The 15937-nt window shown below is 42.4% G+C and overlaps 1 protein-coding gene across 1 annotated transcript in view; it reads left to right on the top strand.

Moving 5' to 3' along the window:
• The first annotated feature begins 2046 nt into the window (after positions 1-2046).
• tnfsf10l (TNF superfamily member 10, like) overlaps positions 2047-15937 on the top strand; it is a 70295-nt gene continuing 56404 nt past the window's right edge. The window contains exon 1 of the mRNA XM_084165333.1: positions 2047-2559. Coding sequence (XP_084021459.1) covers positions 2335-2559 — 225 coding nt within the window. The 5' untranslated portion in view covers positions 2047-2334. The remainder of the gene's footprint in view (positions 2560-15937) is intronic.

Raw genomic sequence — 15937 nt, 5'->3', positions numbered from 1 at the left:
TGGGTCTTCCAAATGGACAGTGACCCCAAGCATACTTCCAAATTTGTGGCAAAATGGCTTAAGGACAACAAAGTCAAGGTATTGGAGTGGCCATCACAAAGCCCTGACCTCAATCCTAAAGAAAATGTGTGGGCAGAACTGAAAATGTGTGTGCGAGCAAGGAGGCCTACAAACCTGACTCAGTTACACCTGCTCTGTCAGGAGGAATGGGCCAAAATTCACCCAACTTATTGTGGGAAGCTTATGGAAGGCTTTACTTTACTTTACTTGAACAGTGCAGATGCAAAGTTTGGTAACAATGACGGTTTGTGCTATTTGTGCCATCATTCTGTTACCAAACTTTGAATCTGCACCTTGTGCATAGAGTTGTATGGTTTGTTTAACTTTGCAATCATTGCTTTTTGTTTGACATACATTTTAAAGTGAAAAATCGGAGTTATTGTGGAATTTCCCTACTACCAGAGGCCTGCAGAGACACTTCTTCACATTTGTTCTTCTGTGCTCCCAGAGCCATCTACCTCTTTTTACATCCAGGCTGTTTACAGGTGATATACACGCTCCTTTTTGTCTGTACAGTAACATACATAGATAACGTTCTGCAGTCCCAGTTGCACAGTAGATAGGCTACCATTATACTACCCACTGGGCACACACTCGTTGAATCTATGTTGTTTCCACGTCATTTCAATGAAATTACATTGAACCAATGAGGAATGGACGTTGAATTGACGTCTGTGCCCAGTGGGTATACATTAAAAGCCTGACTCAAGAAAAGGGAAATTTGTAGCTCAGAGACATGTAGATCATTGCATCTTTGTAGGTCATTGGTTCAAACCCTTTTTTTCGAGTCCCGTTTAACCCATACATTATAGGCAAATGCTCACATATGCCATAGATAACGCCATACTGTATGTACTAACAGGGGGAATAGGCCTGGTTGAAGTGAAAATATTAATTTATTCATCCACTGTCAGCCTTTGACGTTTGAGTCAAATGATTGCGTCCAGCTCTGTCATATTGGATCTGCTTGGTTTAATGTTGCTCTTCAACGCAACCATGTTGAACATCTCTGTGAAGAGTTTATATCTTCTCTGCCATCAGGAGCATACCTGTGGTTTCACCTCTTTACTGGGATGGGAGCATAAAAGAGACAGGGCTTTCCTTCCCCTGCTTCCAGGAATTATGAGAGATAGATAGGGAGATGTCATACTCGTTTGGAGAGGTAGAGAGGAATAGTCCTGCCATACTTGTTTGGAAAAGGGATCACCACACATCTGTGCACTACTATGAAGCGTAGGGCTCTGTTTGGTCAGTCGGTTGTATAACAAAGGTGTAAGGGTGTGAGGGGGAGAGGTCCCCAGTACCAGGGCTGTCTGTCTGGCGGGGTCCCAAAACCATAGTCTCCCCCACAATCTGTCTCCCATCCCAATATAGAGCATACACACATGGAGCATTGAGACAAACAGTGGTCCCCTTGGCTCACACATGACGACACAGCTGTGGAGACGAGAGACAAAAAGTGGGAGAGACAGAAAGGAAATCAAGATTATTAATAAAGATAGTCAGACATATTTACAACGCTAAAAGCAGTCACTTATCTGTTCCCATCTGCTTATTTTTCAGTCGTTTCAAATGCAACTTCATGCATCTTCATTGAGAGTTTGTGTTTGAGATTAAAGTTGTTTATTTTACCATAAACGTTTCCCTTTTAGTTTCACAAACAAATGTAATCCATTTTTAATAATACATGTAAGTTAGATGAAAAACACTTTAGTTAGGTTTTAATTTTCCATGATTAAAAAATCACCATGCATTTCAAATACACATTTCCATAGCCATACTACCAATAACATAGATGATTGCCAAGAGGACAGTGTGTAATGTTTTCCGGAAAGTTCAAATATTTAATCAAGGCTCAGTTTTCTAGAGTTTTGCTAAATATTTGTCCTGTTCTGTTCAGTGCACTGGCTGGCGGTAGACTCTCCCTCTATCTGTTCTCTCTCTCTCTCAGGAGGTGACTGAGAGGTTAACACCAAGCACGCAGCTCTGTCATGAAGGAACTAGAGCGGAGGCAGGCTGCACACTCTCTCCGCAGGTCTGAAACGTGGCTTACCCCAGTCAACTTTCTCTCAAGTCGTCGGGGCAAAGAGGAAGGAATAGGATAAACGACTGGAGTGGTTCTCCTCCTCCCACGCCAAACTGAATGAAGGGGCTCTTTCCGACTCGGAAAAGCAGGAGACACACTCATGTAGCCTGGGCATTGATTTAATATACCGTCCCGTCCGCGACTTCGTTGTTGTTTTTGACGGATACTAATGTGTCGGGAATGCCACCATGGCCACGCCGAACAGCCTTCAGCAGCAGCAGGATTACTTCAGAAGCCTCAGCAGCGAATCCACCACGTATATGATGGTCCCGGCCGCGGCAGCTGCTGCAAACACGCGTCGCGATGCCGCGCCGTCCAAGATGTGGGTCGCTATGGTGGTGATTGTGGTGATCGTTCTACAGATTGCCTCGACCACTGGACTGTTCGTGTACCTGAATATGTCAATATCACAGGTAAGGAATTGTTTTTTGTTCAGGGGATTGGGGAAGGAAGATGGAGGGAGGGAGGAGAGTGGGCTTGGCCGCAGCAGCAGTGCAGTGCAGTTTCTGAGTATAACGCAACCCAAACTTTGGGAAGAAAGTTTCATGACGAGACTTGTTTGATGATATTCCAACACTGTTGTGGACGAACTTTACCCACGACTTTACAAAGTTTTAGGAAATTGTGTGACAGAAAATGTTAACCGGAATGTCATCTGTCTGGCAATAGTGGCCAACCATGTTGTTTATGTTAGATTATTTATGGACAATCTAACAGTTGGGAAACCCTGGTGTAGGCTTACACATTATTTTAATTGGCCCCCAAGTTATCTGAGCAAAAAAGTTATATATATATATATATATATTATTGTTGGAAATAAAAGACTGGGAAAAAGACCATGAAATCAGCTCCAAGTGATTTGTATTTAAGAAATATTTTCCCAAGTATTCCCAGGCATGATAGAGACACGTGATCCTGTAGAAATGTAAGCAAGGTGTGAAATGATTATGTTTTAGCCAAACATTATAATAATAATAATAATAATAATAATAATAATATGCCTTTTAGCAGACTTTATATCTGTTTGGATCTGTTTGGGCTTTTTGCGGTCAATTTGCAGTCTACAAATTATTTGTAATTATGTTCCTGCCCCCCGACCATCAACAAAAAATCGTAGATCATCCCTGGCCTACACTCTTTGAGAAAAAGCTTCCATATACCTAGAACCAAAAAGGGTTCTATCGCTTGCTTCGTATATGGAACCCCTAAACGTTCTATTCTTTGATCAAAACCCCAAGGGTTCTTCTTCACTGAACCAAAATCGGTTCCGTATAGAACCCTGTATGGTGTAATTCATGAATTATGGCTACTACTAATAAATAGCAATATTTTTTTAGCTAAGAATATAATAGAACACCAGCATAGTTTTGAGATGTTATTGTCATTATATGCAAACATAGTTTGGAAATATGCACTGGTGGCCAGGGCGGCATCTCTTTGTTTGAATGGTGACTCATGTCAATCTTCTTAACAACTTCTTTATGGAACAGTACAGTATGGGTTGTTGCCTGGCTGGTTCCTGAGAATATGAAGAAAGGAGCAAAAACATGAGTTAATCTTCAGAAATAAGCATGAGTTAATCTGCCAAAGTGAAGACAAAATGCTATGTAGACATATCATTACTATGATGTAGAAGAGCAATTTGTATGCAGTTGTTGTCCGCAGCTGCCAAAAGAGATCCTCTGCCTCTGATAGGTGGGTTACTGCCAGACTGAGCAAAACAGAGAGTGTGTTAAAAGTAATGTAATGATTAACTAGGCTATTGAATCACCAAGACCTATTATAGCATACATAGTAATTTATTAATAAATAATGTAGATACATACCTCCTCTCAGTCAGCCCACTGCCCATCACCTATGGTCAGCAACAGTCTTATTTGGCTTCGAGAAAATAGTCCCCTCATTTGACTCCACACTGAAATAAAAGTAACAATTAGTTAATTGCCAATGTCAGGCTGAGTCTGTAGCTCTATTTCTGTAGCTCTTTTTCGTCTAGCTAGCTAGCTAGTTTACAAACAGTGCACAAATTGTAATAACACTATCTATCTAGCCCATAGTTTATCATGACTTTGGCTTCATATATTTGAATTAAATAATCAACTTTGTTTACCTTAATAAATTGAAAAACAATGTGCTTATTGGTAGGCTATTTGCAAGTTCAACCACCTTCCTCTTGCTTCTTCATGCAGGAATGGCAGTTGGTTTTTGAATCTGAAGGGCAGTTCAAATTTGAAAGGATCACAAAGGTTCTATATAAATTAGAACCCCTTCATTTTTTTTTTAAGCAAGAGGAAATAATGTGTTTATAAGAGTGCTTTTATTAAACACAATTTCCTCTTGCTTCTAGCTAGCATTTAGTTTGCAACAGCATAGGTTTGTATGAACATTGCTCTATGAACCTTGATGTTTGCCATTCAGACCTCTGCAACAATGTTGAAAAATACGAATTCGATCTCCCCCTGTCATAGAGAGTTAAGGTGTCGGATGTCAGCTAGCCATTTCTCTGACCAGGTCGATATCATGCAGTAGCATAATTAATATGGATATAAATATCAGTGCAAACCAGCTAAAACAAATCAAAAGTGAGCTAGTTAGCAGTAATTTCAGAGTTTGATGTGACTGGGTTAGCTTTTGTTAGCTGTTTGCAAAAATCCCACATTACACTCTGGGGTAGGGATAAAACCCTCAAGGTTCTTTGCCTTCACTGGTTATATAAATATATAACCTTTTTAGTAAAGTGATCTTTAATCTTGTCCAAAGAACCAAAAGGTTCTATATAGAACCCCAAAGAACCCTTTTTTCTAAGAGTATAGGCTACATAGCCCAATAACAGTGTAAGGTCGCCTATTCATAGTCCATCTGTAGATGCTCTACAGACTATCAGTAACATTTCAACTAGCTATCTACTAACCCTAACCCTTTTCCTAACCCCTATTCTAAACCTAACCCTAACCCAGTGGTTCCCAAACTTTTTTGGCCCACAACCCCATTTTGATATCAGAACTTTCTCGCGACATCAACCATGTGAAAGAAAATTATGTAATTAACAGCGAACGTTTACTTTTTTTATTGAGGCTATGGCAGTCAATTGCAAAACATTCTAACAGTACTTTTGATTGTATTCTCAACTCACCATCATATACTTTTTATGCGGGGCTATGACATTCAATTGCAAATTAGTCTGACATAATTTCTCTTATCTCACCACCACTACTGAGATGGGTGTGCTTGATGCATGCCGCGTCGGTGCTTCTCAAAGTCAGGGGGCGTGGTCTCTCCTGTCACATCCAACCTGGATCGATATTTGTTTTTAATGCAGACAAGAGCACTGAATGAGCGTACCAACAGTTTTACTGAAAACATCTTAAAAAGGTAGAAATTGACTTATGCCTAATATGGCAATTCATATTATTTTTCCAAAATGAATTATTGTTATTCTAAAAGATGCTGGGTAAAAAAATTACCCAATTTAGGTTATTTCAAAAACCATATTGGACAAACACAGCATTGGGTTAACCCTCGTGTTGTCCTCCCAAATGCCTTACGCCTTTTGTCCTCTGGGGTCAAAAATGACCCCGCCTGGTTTGACTGTTTATAAAGCATACAGTATACATTTTCAATCAATTCTGTGTTACATCTTTATTCTTACTTCTGTTCAACCCATTACTATAATTTTTTTCATTTGTTTTGGAATTTAGAGCCAATAGACCTTGTTTACATAAAAGTATACCCTGTTTTTAAGTAAAAATACAATGAAACTATGAATTATTTTGACCTATTATTATTTTGACTATTTCACTTATCACTGAGTGGTATTTGTAAAAGTTTAGTGAGGATGCTGTTTTTGAATCATTTTATTTTTATTAATGACAGCCCATAATCACACCTTTTGTCCTCTGGGGTCAAAAATGACCCCGCCTGGTTTGACTGTTTATAAAGCATACAGTATACATTTTCAATCAATTCTGTGTTACATCTTTAGTCTTACTTCTGTTCAACCCATTACTAGAATTTTTTTCATTTGTTTTGGAATTTAGAGCCAATAGACCTTGTTTACATAAAAGTATACCCTGTTTTTAAGTAAAAATACAATGAAACTATGAATTATTTTGACCTATTATTATTTTGACTATTTCACTTATCACTGAGTGGTATTTGTAAAAGTTTAGTGAGGATGCTGTTTTTGAATCATTTAATTTTTATTAATGACAGCCCATAATCACACCTTTTGTCCTCTGGGGTCAAAAATGACCCCGCCTGGTTTGACTGTTTATAAAGCATACAGTATACATTTTCAATCAATTCTGTGTTACATCTTTAGTCTTACTTCTGTTCAACCCATTACTAGAATTTTTTTCATTTGTTTTGGAATTTAGAGCCAATAGACCTTGTTTACATAAAAGTATACCCTGTTTTTAAGTAAAAATACAATGAAACTATGAATTATTTTGACCTATTATTATTTTGACTATTTGACTTATCACTGAGTGGTATTTGTAAAAGTTTAGTGAGGATGCTGTTTTTGAATCATTTAATTTTTATTAATTCAACCCAGCGGGTTTGGGTTGTGCTTCTAACCCAGCGCCTTGGGTTGAGCGCTTGACCCAACTGCTGGGTAAATTAGACTATATTGCTGGGTTAAAACAACCCAGTGTGTTGGGTTGGGGGATTGACCCAGCATCTGGGTAATTTATGTAATCCTTGGGTTATTTTCAGTGTCATCCTAATTTCAATTTTGCTTGCATATTTTTGCCTTCTCTACCACCCCACCCACTTCCTACACACACAACCAAGATACAATATTTTATATCAAATAATCAATTTCTATTCCCTGCATTTCAGAAAATACATCACGTCAGAGAATGTACAAGAATATATATTTTTTTAAATAGCACATTGAAACAAAGCCCTATTGTCTACATTTGTATTATTTCACAAGATGAGATTTCATAAGATAGGATTGATTATAATTTATTTATATTCTTTCATGAACCAAACATCAGACTAAAGCCTCCGTTGAACTTGATGTGCACACTCAGATTTCAATGGGAGAAAAACAAAGCATGCGTGCGTGTGACACTGTCTGTCTTATGTGGTATTAACACAGATCTATCTATCAGACCGTGCCAGAGCTAATCAATAGATATTCACTGACACACTATCTTAGGTGAAAGCACACACACACACACATTTGGGTCGTGTTAAACATTGTTACACAGAACAAGTGTAAAATATTACATTTGAAGTTCATTCTACTAAGGACATGGACTAATGACTCATTACTTAATAACTGTATTTCATTCATAAAGCACTTTTCACAATCCCCAAAATGTAACATTTGTATTTAAAATAAATTGTTGTGATAGAAAGAAAGCATACCAGAACGTGCTTCAGTAGTTGAACTTAAAGCAGGCACAAATGCATTAAAAAGCAGAGCTATAAATAGTGCCTTAAGAGCATATTATAATTGGAATGAGACAACCATAGCTCATCCATCTATGAATTCACAGGAACACATCAGCCGGAGGGCTGTGCTTCCTCCTGTCACTTATCACACTACATACAAGAGCAGATACAGTACTTATCCACTATTGTTCAGTGGAAAAAATAAGTTCTCGCAACAGTCTTACTGCGAGGGATTCTGTTCCTGGCAGCTGATACACTGTGATCTGTAGGAATTCCCATGCTGGGGCACAGTGGGAAAGTTCATATCAAACACATAATAGGACTTGAAGCACACATCCAGTGCCCCAAGCAATGTACCTTGCTCCAATGACGGTCCACTAATGACTGTAAACATCTGTGATTAGTCCCCAAGAGCCAACACAAATGGGTAGGGTCTGGTCACCTCCGCCTTGTGCAGGTACTCAACCATGTTGGTCCCAACATGTTAGAGAAATCATTTGATTTTAGAATATGAGGACTTATATTTTATAGCCATTTACACTATTGACATGCATATTGGTATTAAAAGACAGCAACGTATTCACCAAAAAAAGGTGGCCAGTCCTTTTTTGGCTGTGCCGGGTGGAGATTATAAGAGTACATGGCCATTTAAGACCAGATTGTTTTTCAAGATGTTCAAACATTCATAGATGACCAGCAGGGTCAAATAATAATCAGTGGTTGTTGAGGGTGCAACAGGTCAGTACCTCAGGAGTAAATGTCAGTTGGCTTTTCATAGCCGAGCATTCAGAGGTCGAGACATCAGGTGCGGTAGAGAGGGAGTCGAAAACAGTAGGTCCAAAACAAGGTAGCACGTCCGGTGAACAGGTCAGGGTTCCCTAGCCGCAGGCAGACCAGTTGAAACTGGAGCAGCAGCACGACCAGGTGGAGTCAGGCCAGGTCGTCCTGAGGCATGATCCTAGGGCTCAGGCCGTGTGTTTTGGGTCATTGTCATGCTGGAATACCCATCCACGACCCATTTTCAATGCCCTGGCTGAGGTTCTCACCCAAGATTTGACGGTACATGGCCCCGTCCATCGTCCCTGTAATACGGTGAAGTTGCCCTGTCCCCTTAGCAGAAAAACGATGGTCTTGTAGCCCATTCCAGCCTTGTGTAGGTCTACAACCTCTTTGGAGAGCTCTTTGGTCTTGGCCATCATCTTATCCAGAGCGACTTACAAATTGGTGCATTCACCTTATAGCCAGTGGGATAAGCACTTGACATTATTATTTTTTTGGGGTGGGGTAAGGGGGGATAGAAGGATTACTTTATCCTATCCCAGGTATTCCTTAAAGAGGTGGGGTTTCAAGTGTCTCCGGAAGGTGGTGAGTGACTCCGCTGTCCTGGCGTCGTGAGGGAGCTTGTTCCACCATTGGGGTGCCAGAGCAGCGAACAGTTTTGACTGGGCTGAGCGGGAACTGTGCTTCCGCAGAGGTAGGGGGGCCAGCAGGCCAGAGGTGGATGAACGCAATGCCCTCGTTTGGGTGTAGGGACTGATCAGAGCCTGAAGGTACGGAGGTGCCGTTCCCCTCACAGCTCCGTAGGCAAGCACCATGGTCTTGTAGCAGATGCGAGCTTCAACTGGGAGCCAGTGGAGTGTGCGGAGGAGCGGGGTGACGTGAGAGAACTTGGGAAGGTTGAACACCAGACGGGCTGCGGCATTCTGGATGAGTTGTAGGGGTTTAATGGCACAGACAGGGAGCCCAGCAAACAGCGAGTTGCAGTAATCCAGACGGGAGATGACAAGTGCCTGGATTAGGACCTGTGCAGCTTCCTGTGTAAGGCAGGGTCGTACTCTCTGAATGTTGTAGAGCATGAACCTACAGGATCGGGTCACCGCCTTGATGTTAGCGGAGAACGACAGGGTGTTGTCCAGGGTCACGCCAAGGCTCTTCGCACTCTGGGAGGAGGACACAACGGAGTTGTCAACCGTGATGGCGAGATCATGGAACGGGCAGTCCTTCCCCGGGAGGAAGAGCAGCTCCGTCTTGCCGAGGTTCAGCTTGAGGTGTTGATCCGTCATCCACACTGATATGTCTGCCAGACATGCAGAGATGCGATTCGCCACCTGGTTATCAGAAGGGGAAAGGAGAAGATTAGTTGTGTGTCGTCTGCGTAGCAATGATAGGAGAGGCCATGTGAGGATATGACAGAGCCAAGTGACTTGGTGTATAACGAGAATAGGAGAGGGCCTAGAACTGAGCCCTGGGGGACACCAGTGGTGAGAGCACGTGGTGCGGAGACAGATTCTCGCCACGCCACCTGGTAGGAGCGACCGGTCAGGTAGGACGCAATCAAAGAGTGAGCCGCGCCGGAGATGCCCAGCTCGGAGAGGGTGGAGAGGAGGATCTGATGGTTCACAGTATCAAAGGCAGCAGACAGGTCTAGAAGTACAAGAGCAGAGGAGAGAGAGTTAGCTTTAGCAGTGCGGAGAGCCTCCGTGACACAGAGAAGAGCAGTCTCAGTTGAATGACCAGTCTTGAAACCTGACTGGTTTGGATCAAGAAGGTCATTCTGAGAGAGATAGCAAGAGAGTTGGCTAAAGATGGCACGCTCAAGAGTTTTGGAGAGAAATGAAAGAAGGGATACTGGTCTGTAGTTGTTGACATCAGAGGGATCGAGTGTTGGTTTTTTGAGAAGGGGTGCAACTCTCGCTCTCTTGAAGACGGAAGGGACATAGCCAGCGGTCAAGGATGAGTTGATGAGCGAGGTGAGGTAAGGGAGAAGGTCACCGGAGATGGTCTGGAGAAGAGAGGAGGGGATAGGGTCAAGCGGGCAGGTTGTTGGGCGGCCGGCCGTCACAAGTCGCAAGATTTTATCTGGAGAGAAAGAAGTCAAAGCATAGGGTAGGGCAGTGTGAGCAGGACCAGCAGTGTCATTTGACTTAACAAACGAGGATCGGATGTCGTCAACCTACTTTTCAAAATGGTTGACGAAGTCATCCACAGAGAGGGAGGGGGGGGGGGGGGGGGGGGATTCAGCAGGGAGGAGAAGGTGGCAAAGAGCTTCCTAGGGTTAGAGGCAGATGCTTGGAATTTAGAGTGGTAGAAAGTGGCTTTAGCAGCAGAAACAGATGAAGAAAATGTAGAGAGGAGGGAGTGAAAAGATGCCAGGTCCGCAGGGAGTCTAGTTTTCCTCCATTTCCGCTCGGCTGCCCGGAGCCCTGTTCTGTGAGCTCGCAATGAGTCATTAAGCCACAGAGCAGGAGGGGAGGACCGAGCCGGCCGGGAGGATAGGGGACATAGAGAGTCAAAGGATGCAGAAAGGGAGGAGAGGAGGGTTGAGGAGACAGAATCAGGAGATTGGAGCGAGAAGGATTGAGCAGAGGGAAGAGATGATAGGATGGAAGAGGAGAGAGTAGCGGGAGAGAGAGCGCGAAGGTTGCGACGGCGCATTACCATCTGAGTAGGGGAAGAGTGAGTAGTGTTGGAGGAGAGCGAGAGAGAAAAGGATACAAAGTAGTGGTCGGAGACATGGAGGGGAGTTGCAGTGAGATTAGTAGAAGAACAGCATCTAGTAAAGATGAGGTCAAGCGTATTGCCTGCCTTGTGAGTAGGGGGGACGGTGAGAGGGTGAGGTCAAAAGAGGAGAGGAGTGGAAAGAAGGAGGCAGAGAGAAATTAGTCAAAGGTAGACGTAGGGAGGTTGAAGTCACCCAGAACTGTGAGGGGTGAGCTATCCTCAGGAAAGGAACTTATCAAGGCGTCAAGCTCATTGATGAACTCTCCAAGGGAACCTGGAGGGCGATAAATGACAAGGATGTTAAGCTTGAATGGGCTAGTGACTGTGACAGCATGGAATTCAAATGAGGAGATAGACAGATGGGTCAGGGGAAAAAGAGAGAATGTCCACTTGGGAGAGATGAGGGTTCCTGTGCCACCACCCCGCTGACCAGATGCTCTCGGGGTATGCGAGAACACATGGTCAGACGAGGAGAGAGCAGTAGGAGTAGCAGTGTTTTCAGTGGTAATCCATGTTTCCGTCAGCGCCAAGAAGTCGAGGGACTGGAGGGTAGCATAGGCTGAGATGAACTCTGCCTTGTTGGCAGCAGATCGGCAGTTCCAGAGGCTGCCTGAGACCTGGAACTCCACGTGGGTGGTGCGTGCAGGGACCACCAGGTTAGAGAGGCAGCAGTTACGCGGTGTGAGGCGTTTGTATAGCCTGTGCGGAGAGGAGAGAACAGGGATAGACAGAGGCATAGTTGACAGGCTACAGAAAATGGCTACAATAATGCAAAGGAGATCGGAATGAAATGAACTAAACATCTGGGAGAGGAGAGAGCGGGGCCTCCCTCACTTACGTTTCACTGAAACACCCAAATATAACTCTCCCAACTTCCACCTCAGAAACTATAATTGTTGTAAACTACAGCGGTTCAATGTTTTCTAGGAATATACTAACTTAGTTTATTCAGCTAGCTAACTTGGTACAGTATTCTTCCATGAAAATCGTCCAGGGCACCTAGTCATATGACGCCACAGCCAGCTAGCATGCCGGACTCCAACAACACGGTTTAGCACCAATACTCGGCCACAACAAACTACCAGTGTGTCAACACGCCAAGCAGATCATTCGTGTCCGTGTCTAAAGTTGTGGGTTAGTCCCGACAGCTTGAGCGAGTCCGTCGTCAACTTATTCAGCCAGTTAGTTAGCTAGAATAGTTAGCATACTAGCTAGCCATTGCTTTCAGACAAAGAAGAAATCCCTCCTCCCACGGCACGAACACACAGAGAGAGCCAAGCTAACGTTAACTAGTCACCCATGTCCCGAATTCCCTTGAACGACTCTGGCTACCAGTATGTAAAAACAAAATAATAATAATAATAATAATAATATGCCATTTAGCAGACGCATTTATCCAAAGCGACTTACAGTCATGCGTGCATACATTTTAGTGTATGGGTGGTCCCGGGGATCGAACCCACTACCTTGGCGTTACAAGCGCCGTGCTCTACCAGCTGAGCTACAGAGGACCACACAAACACAAATGTAGGTTATAACTTACCCCTAGCAGCTACTGTTAGCTAGCCAAGTGCAAAGCTAGCCACTGAATTGACTCAGCCAGTTCGCGTCTGTTCGCTAGGTCGTTCCAGCTATTGTTTACTAGTAGCTATCCAGGTAGCAACAAGCTAACAAAATTTCAAGCACAGTAGCCACTTACTACCCAACGTTAACGCTTCAGACAATGAGGTTAGAAAACAGCTGAATGGTAGGCATTATTGTATGTAATTATTGTAGGCAGCTAGCTTGCGTAATTACAGGCACTCTCAAGCGTGAAACAACTATCCACAGTTGCAAATAGTTACCAGTAGCCACCCGCCAGCTAGTCCAGGTAGTGGGTTAGCTAGCTTCGTGCTTCACCGGGCTCAGCCGAATACAATACTAACCTACAATAATTACATACAACAACCCACGATAACTACCTACAATACCTAACTACAATCTAAATACATAGTTTAAGCTTTACTCGACAAAGCCCAAACTATGTATATAAGCCAAGCTTACCTCCCGCCAGAGAGAGACACAACCTCACCCGACGACGACGACCCAAGATGGCCATGGTGGAGAGTTTGGAATCTGATTGATTGATTGGTTCTGTGGACAGGTGTTTTTTATACAGGTAACAAGCTGAGATTAGGAGCACTCCCTTTAAAAGTGTGTTCCTAATCTCAGCTCGTTACCTGTATAAAAGACACCTGGGAGCCAGAAATCTTTCTTGAGATTGAGAGGGAGTCAAATACCTATTTCCCTCATTAAAATGCAAATCAATTTATAACATTTTTGACATGCGTTTTTCTGGATTTTTTTGTTGTTATTCTGTCTCTCACTGTTCAAATAAACCTACCATTACAATTATAGACTGATCATTACTTTGTCAGTGGGCAAACGTACAAAATCAGCAGGGGATCAAATACTTTTTTCCCTCACTGTAGACTATTGCAGCATAGATACTGGAGACTGAGACAGGGGTGGGTCGGGGGACACTGTGGCCTCATGCGACGATAACTCCGGACAGGGCCAACCAGGCAGGATATAACCCCACCCACTTTGCCAAAGCACAGCCCCGACACCACTAGAGGGATATCAACAGACCACCAACTTACTACCCTGAGACAAGGCTGAGTATAGCCCACAAAGATCTCCCCCACTGCACACTGAACATCGCCTGTGCCGTTTCATGCTCGGGAATTGTGAGACAGAACAATATGTCCTTGTGAATAGCATCCCCTACATGTAGCAAACAAAAGTCAATGTATCTCGGCCCTCACAGCTAACGTCCATTTGGAGAGCATAAGGTGGGGAGTTTGAGTCGTTCAGTCAGTTTCCTCTTGATTGCTAGCTATAGAATCAATTCTTAGTTTCACAGTGTTATCTGACAAAGGTATTGATGTGAGTTTCTTTGCCTCTGCCTCCCCACACATTGTTTTCACCATATCAATTGCGGCCAGTAATATCAAAGTCTCTGCAGTAGTTTGTGGTTTCATAGCGTAGCAGGCTTAGCCATTCACCATGGGAATAATTCAAGTGCAACGGTCAAGTGCAGCCTTTTCCCACGATCTAAGGGCGCTCTCTGGATGAATTTTAACTTTTAGATTTTATTTTTAAGTTTAACCACATTACAATGATTTTGAGAGACAAAGATGATATGTGACCGACCGCCTCGATTCTGTCTTATGTAGCAACATTTGAAATGGTGTTTTTTACATTGGATAAAAGTAGAGACTCAGAGCTACAAAATGGTATACCATACACTGCAGTTGAGGAACAATGGGAAAGTAATTCTGCTTTGAAAGTTGATAAACTTTTAACCCCACTTTTGAGAAAATGGCCCGTGAATGTTTTGGTTTTGGAACAACCAAAGATTTCAAGACTAAAAGTGGTAAAAGTAGTAGCTTACAATAAGGAAAAACACCAGGTAAAAATACACTTTATCTAGTTCTTGGCCTATATCCTAAAATGACTTTGGTGCAGGTCATGTTGTTCTTCACATTACAGTCTCTGGTAAACACACACTATATCAAATATAATCAAAGGTTATTTGTCACATGCACATGATTCAGAAGGTGTAAACGGTACAGTGAAATGGTTACTTGCATATTTGCATAGTAGCAATATCAAAAATAGAAAGTGTCCAGATACAAATATTTTATACATATTTTATAATTATTAGATGATGCCTACGCAGACACACTTGTCATGTGAAAGAAATGCTATAACCACCCTTCAGCCATATCTAATTAAGTGGATGGGTCACTATTGTCTAGACATGTACACATGTTCATGAAATACAATAGATGGCAGTAATCACTCCCTGACACCTGGCTAACTTGATGGGTTATGTAATCATCTGGCAACGTGGAGTCTTTTGTTTAGACATGTAGGTAGCTAACCATAATTGCAACCCATAGCTACAGTACAAACGGATTGTCATAGTTAGCCACCATGCATGAAATGCTGTAGTATGAATCTGCAGGTGAATAAAGCTAACCAACTAGGTTCAATGTTAGCTAGCTAGCTAACATTAGGCTATAACTAGCAATGCAAGTGAATTTTTGAGATACGAATAATATTACTACACAGATCATACATGTAATGTTAGCTAGCGAACCAGCAAGATAACGTTTGCTTGCTAGCTAACAGTATGCTTTAACTTGCAATGAAAATGACTTTCTGACAAAACTTGAAATGTATAATATCTGAAAATGTAGCTAGACTCTTACCCGTATATTTGGATGAACACTTCACGGCAGCGTGTCTTTTCCATTTGGTATGTAGTTAGCTAAAGCTTGTTTGGCCCGTTGTCAAGTCACCCTGGTTCACACTGACCGTGTGCAGGAAGTAGTCCATCACAACTTTTTCATAATGCTCTTTCAGGGAAGAAATATAGTCTAACGCTATATATATACATTTTTTAAAAGCTGCGGTAGCAAGTATTATTTACACATACTGAGCATCTAATTTTATAGACAGAAGCGTGCTACATAGCAGACCAATCTGAACTCATCTCTCTGCATGTCCAGCCCATCCATTATCGCAACCAATCATGGCTAGTGGGAAGGTTCCTGTCTTTTTCCGTGGCTAAACCAACTAGGCTCGTAATTTAACAATTTTATTCATATTTACAGATGGCATATAAGTTATTAAGGCACATGAAAGTTCACATGTTCCAGAAGGCATTTCTGCCAAAATACGCATTTTGATTTAAAAAAAAAATAATATTTATTTCAAATGCCTCTCCTATGTAGTAGTGACGTGCGACATAAGCCTAGCTTCTTGAAATGTGTCACATATTATGTTTTATTATATATACAGTACCAGTCAAAAGTTTGGATAAACCTACTCATT

The sequence above is a fragment of the Coregonus lavaretus genome, assembly GCF_964263955.1.
Source record: "Coregonus lavaretus genome assembly, chromosome: 7".
Classification (NCBI taxonomy): domain Eukaryota; kingdom Metazoa; phylum Chordata; class Actinopteri; order Salmoniformes; family Salmonidae; genus Coregonus; species Coregonus lavaretus.
The sequence above is the reverse complement of the archived record's forward strand: the minus strand, read 5'-3'. Positions and strand labels throughout refer to the sequence as shown.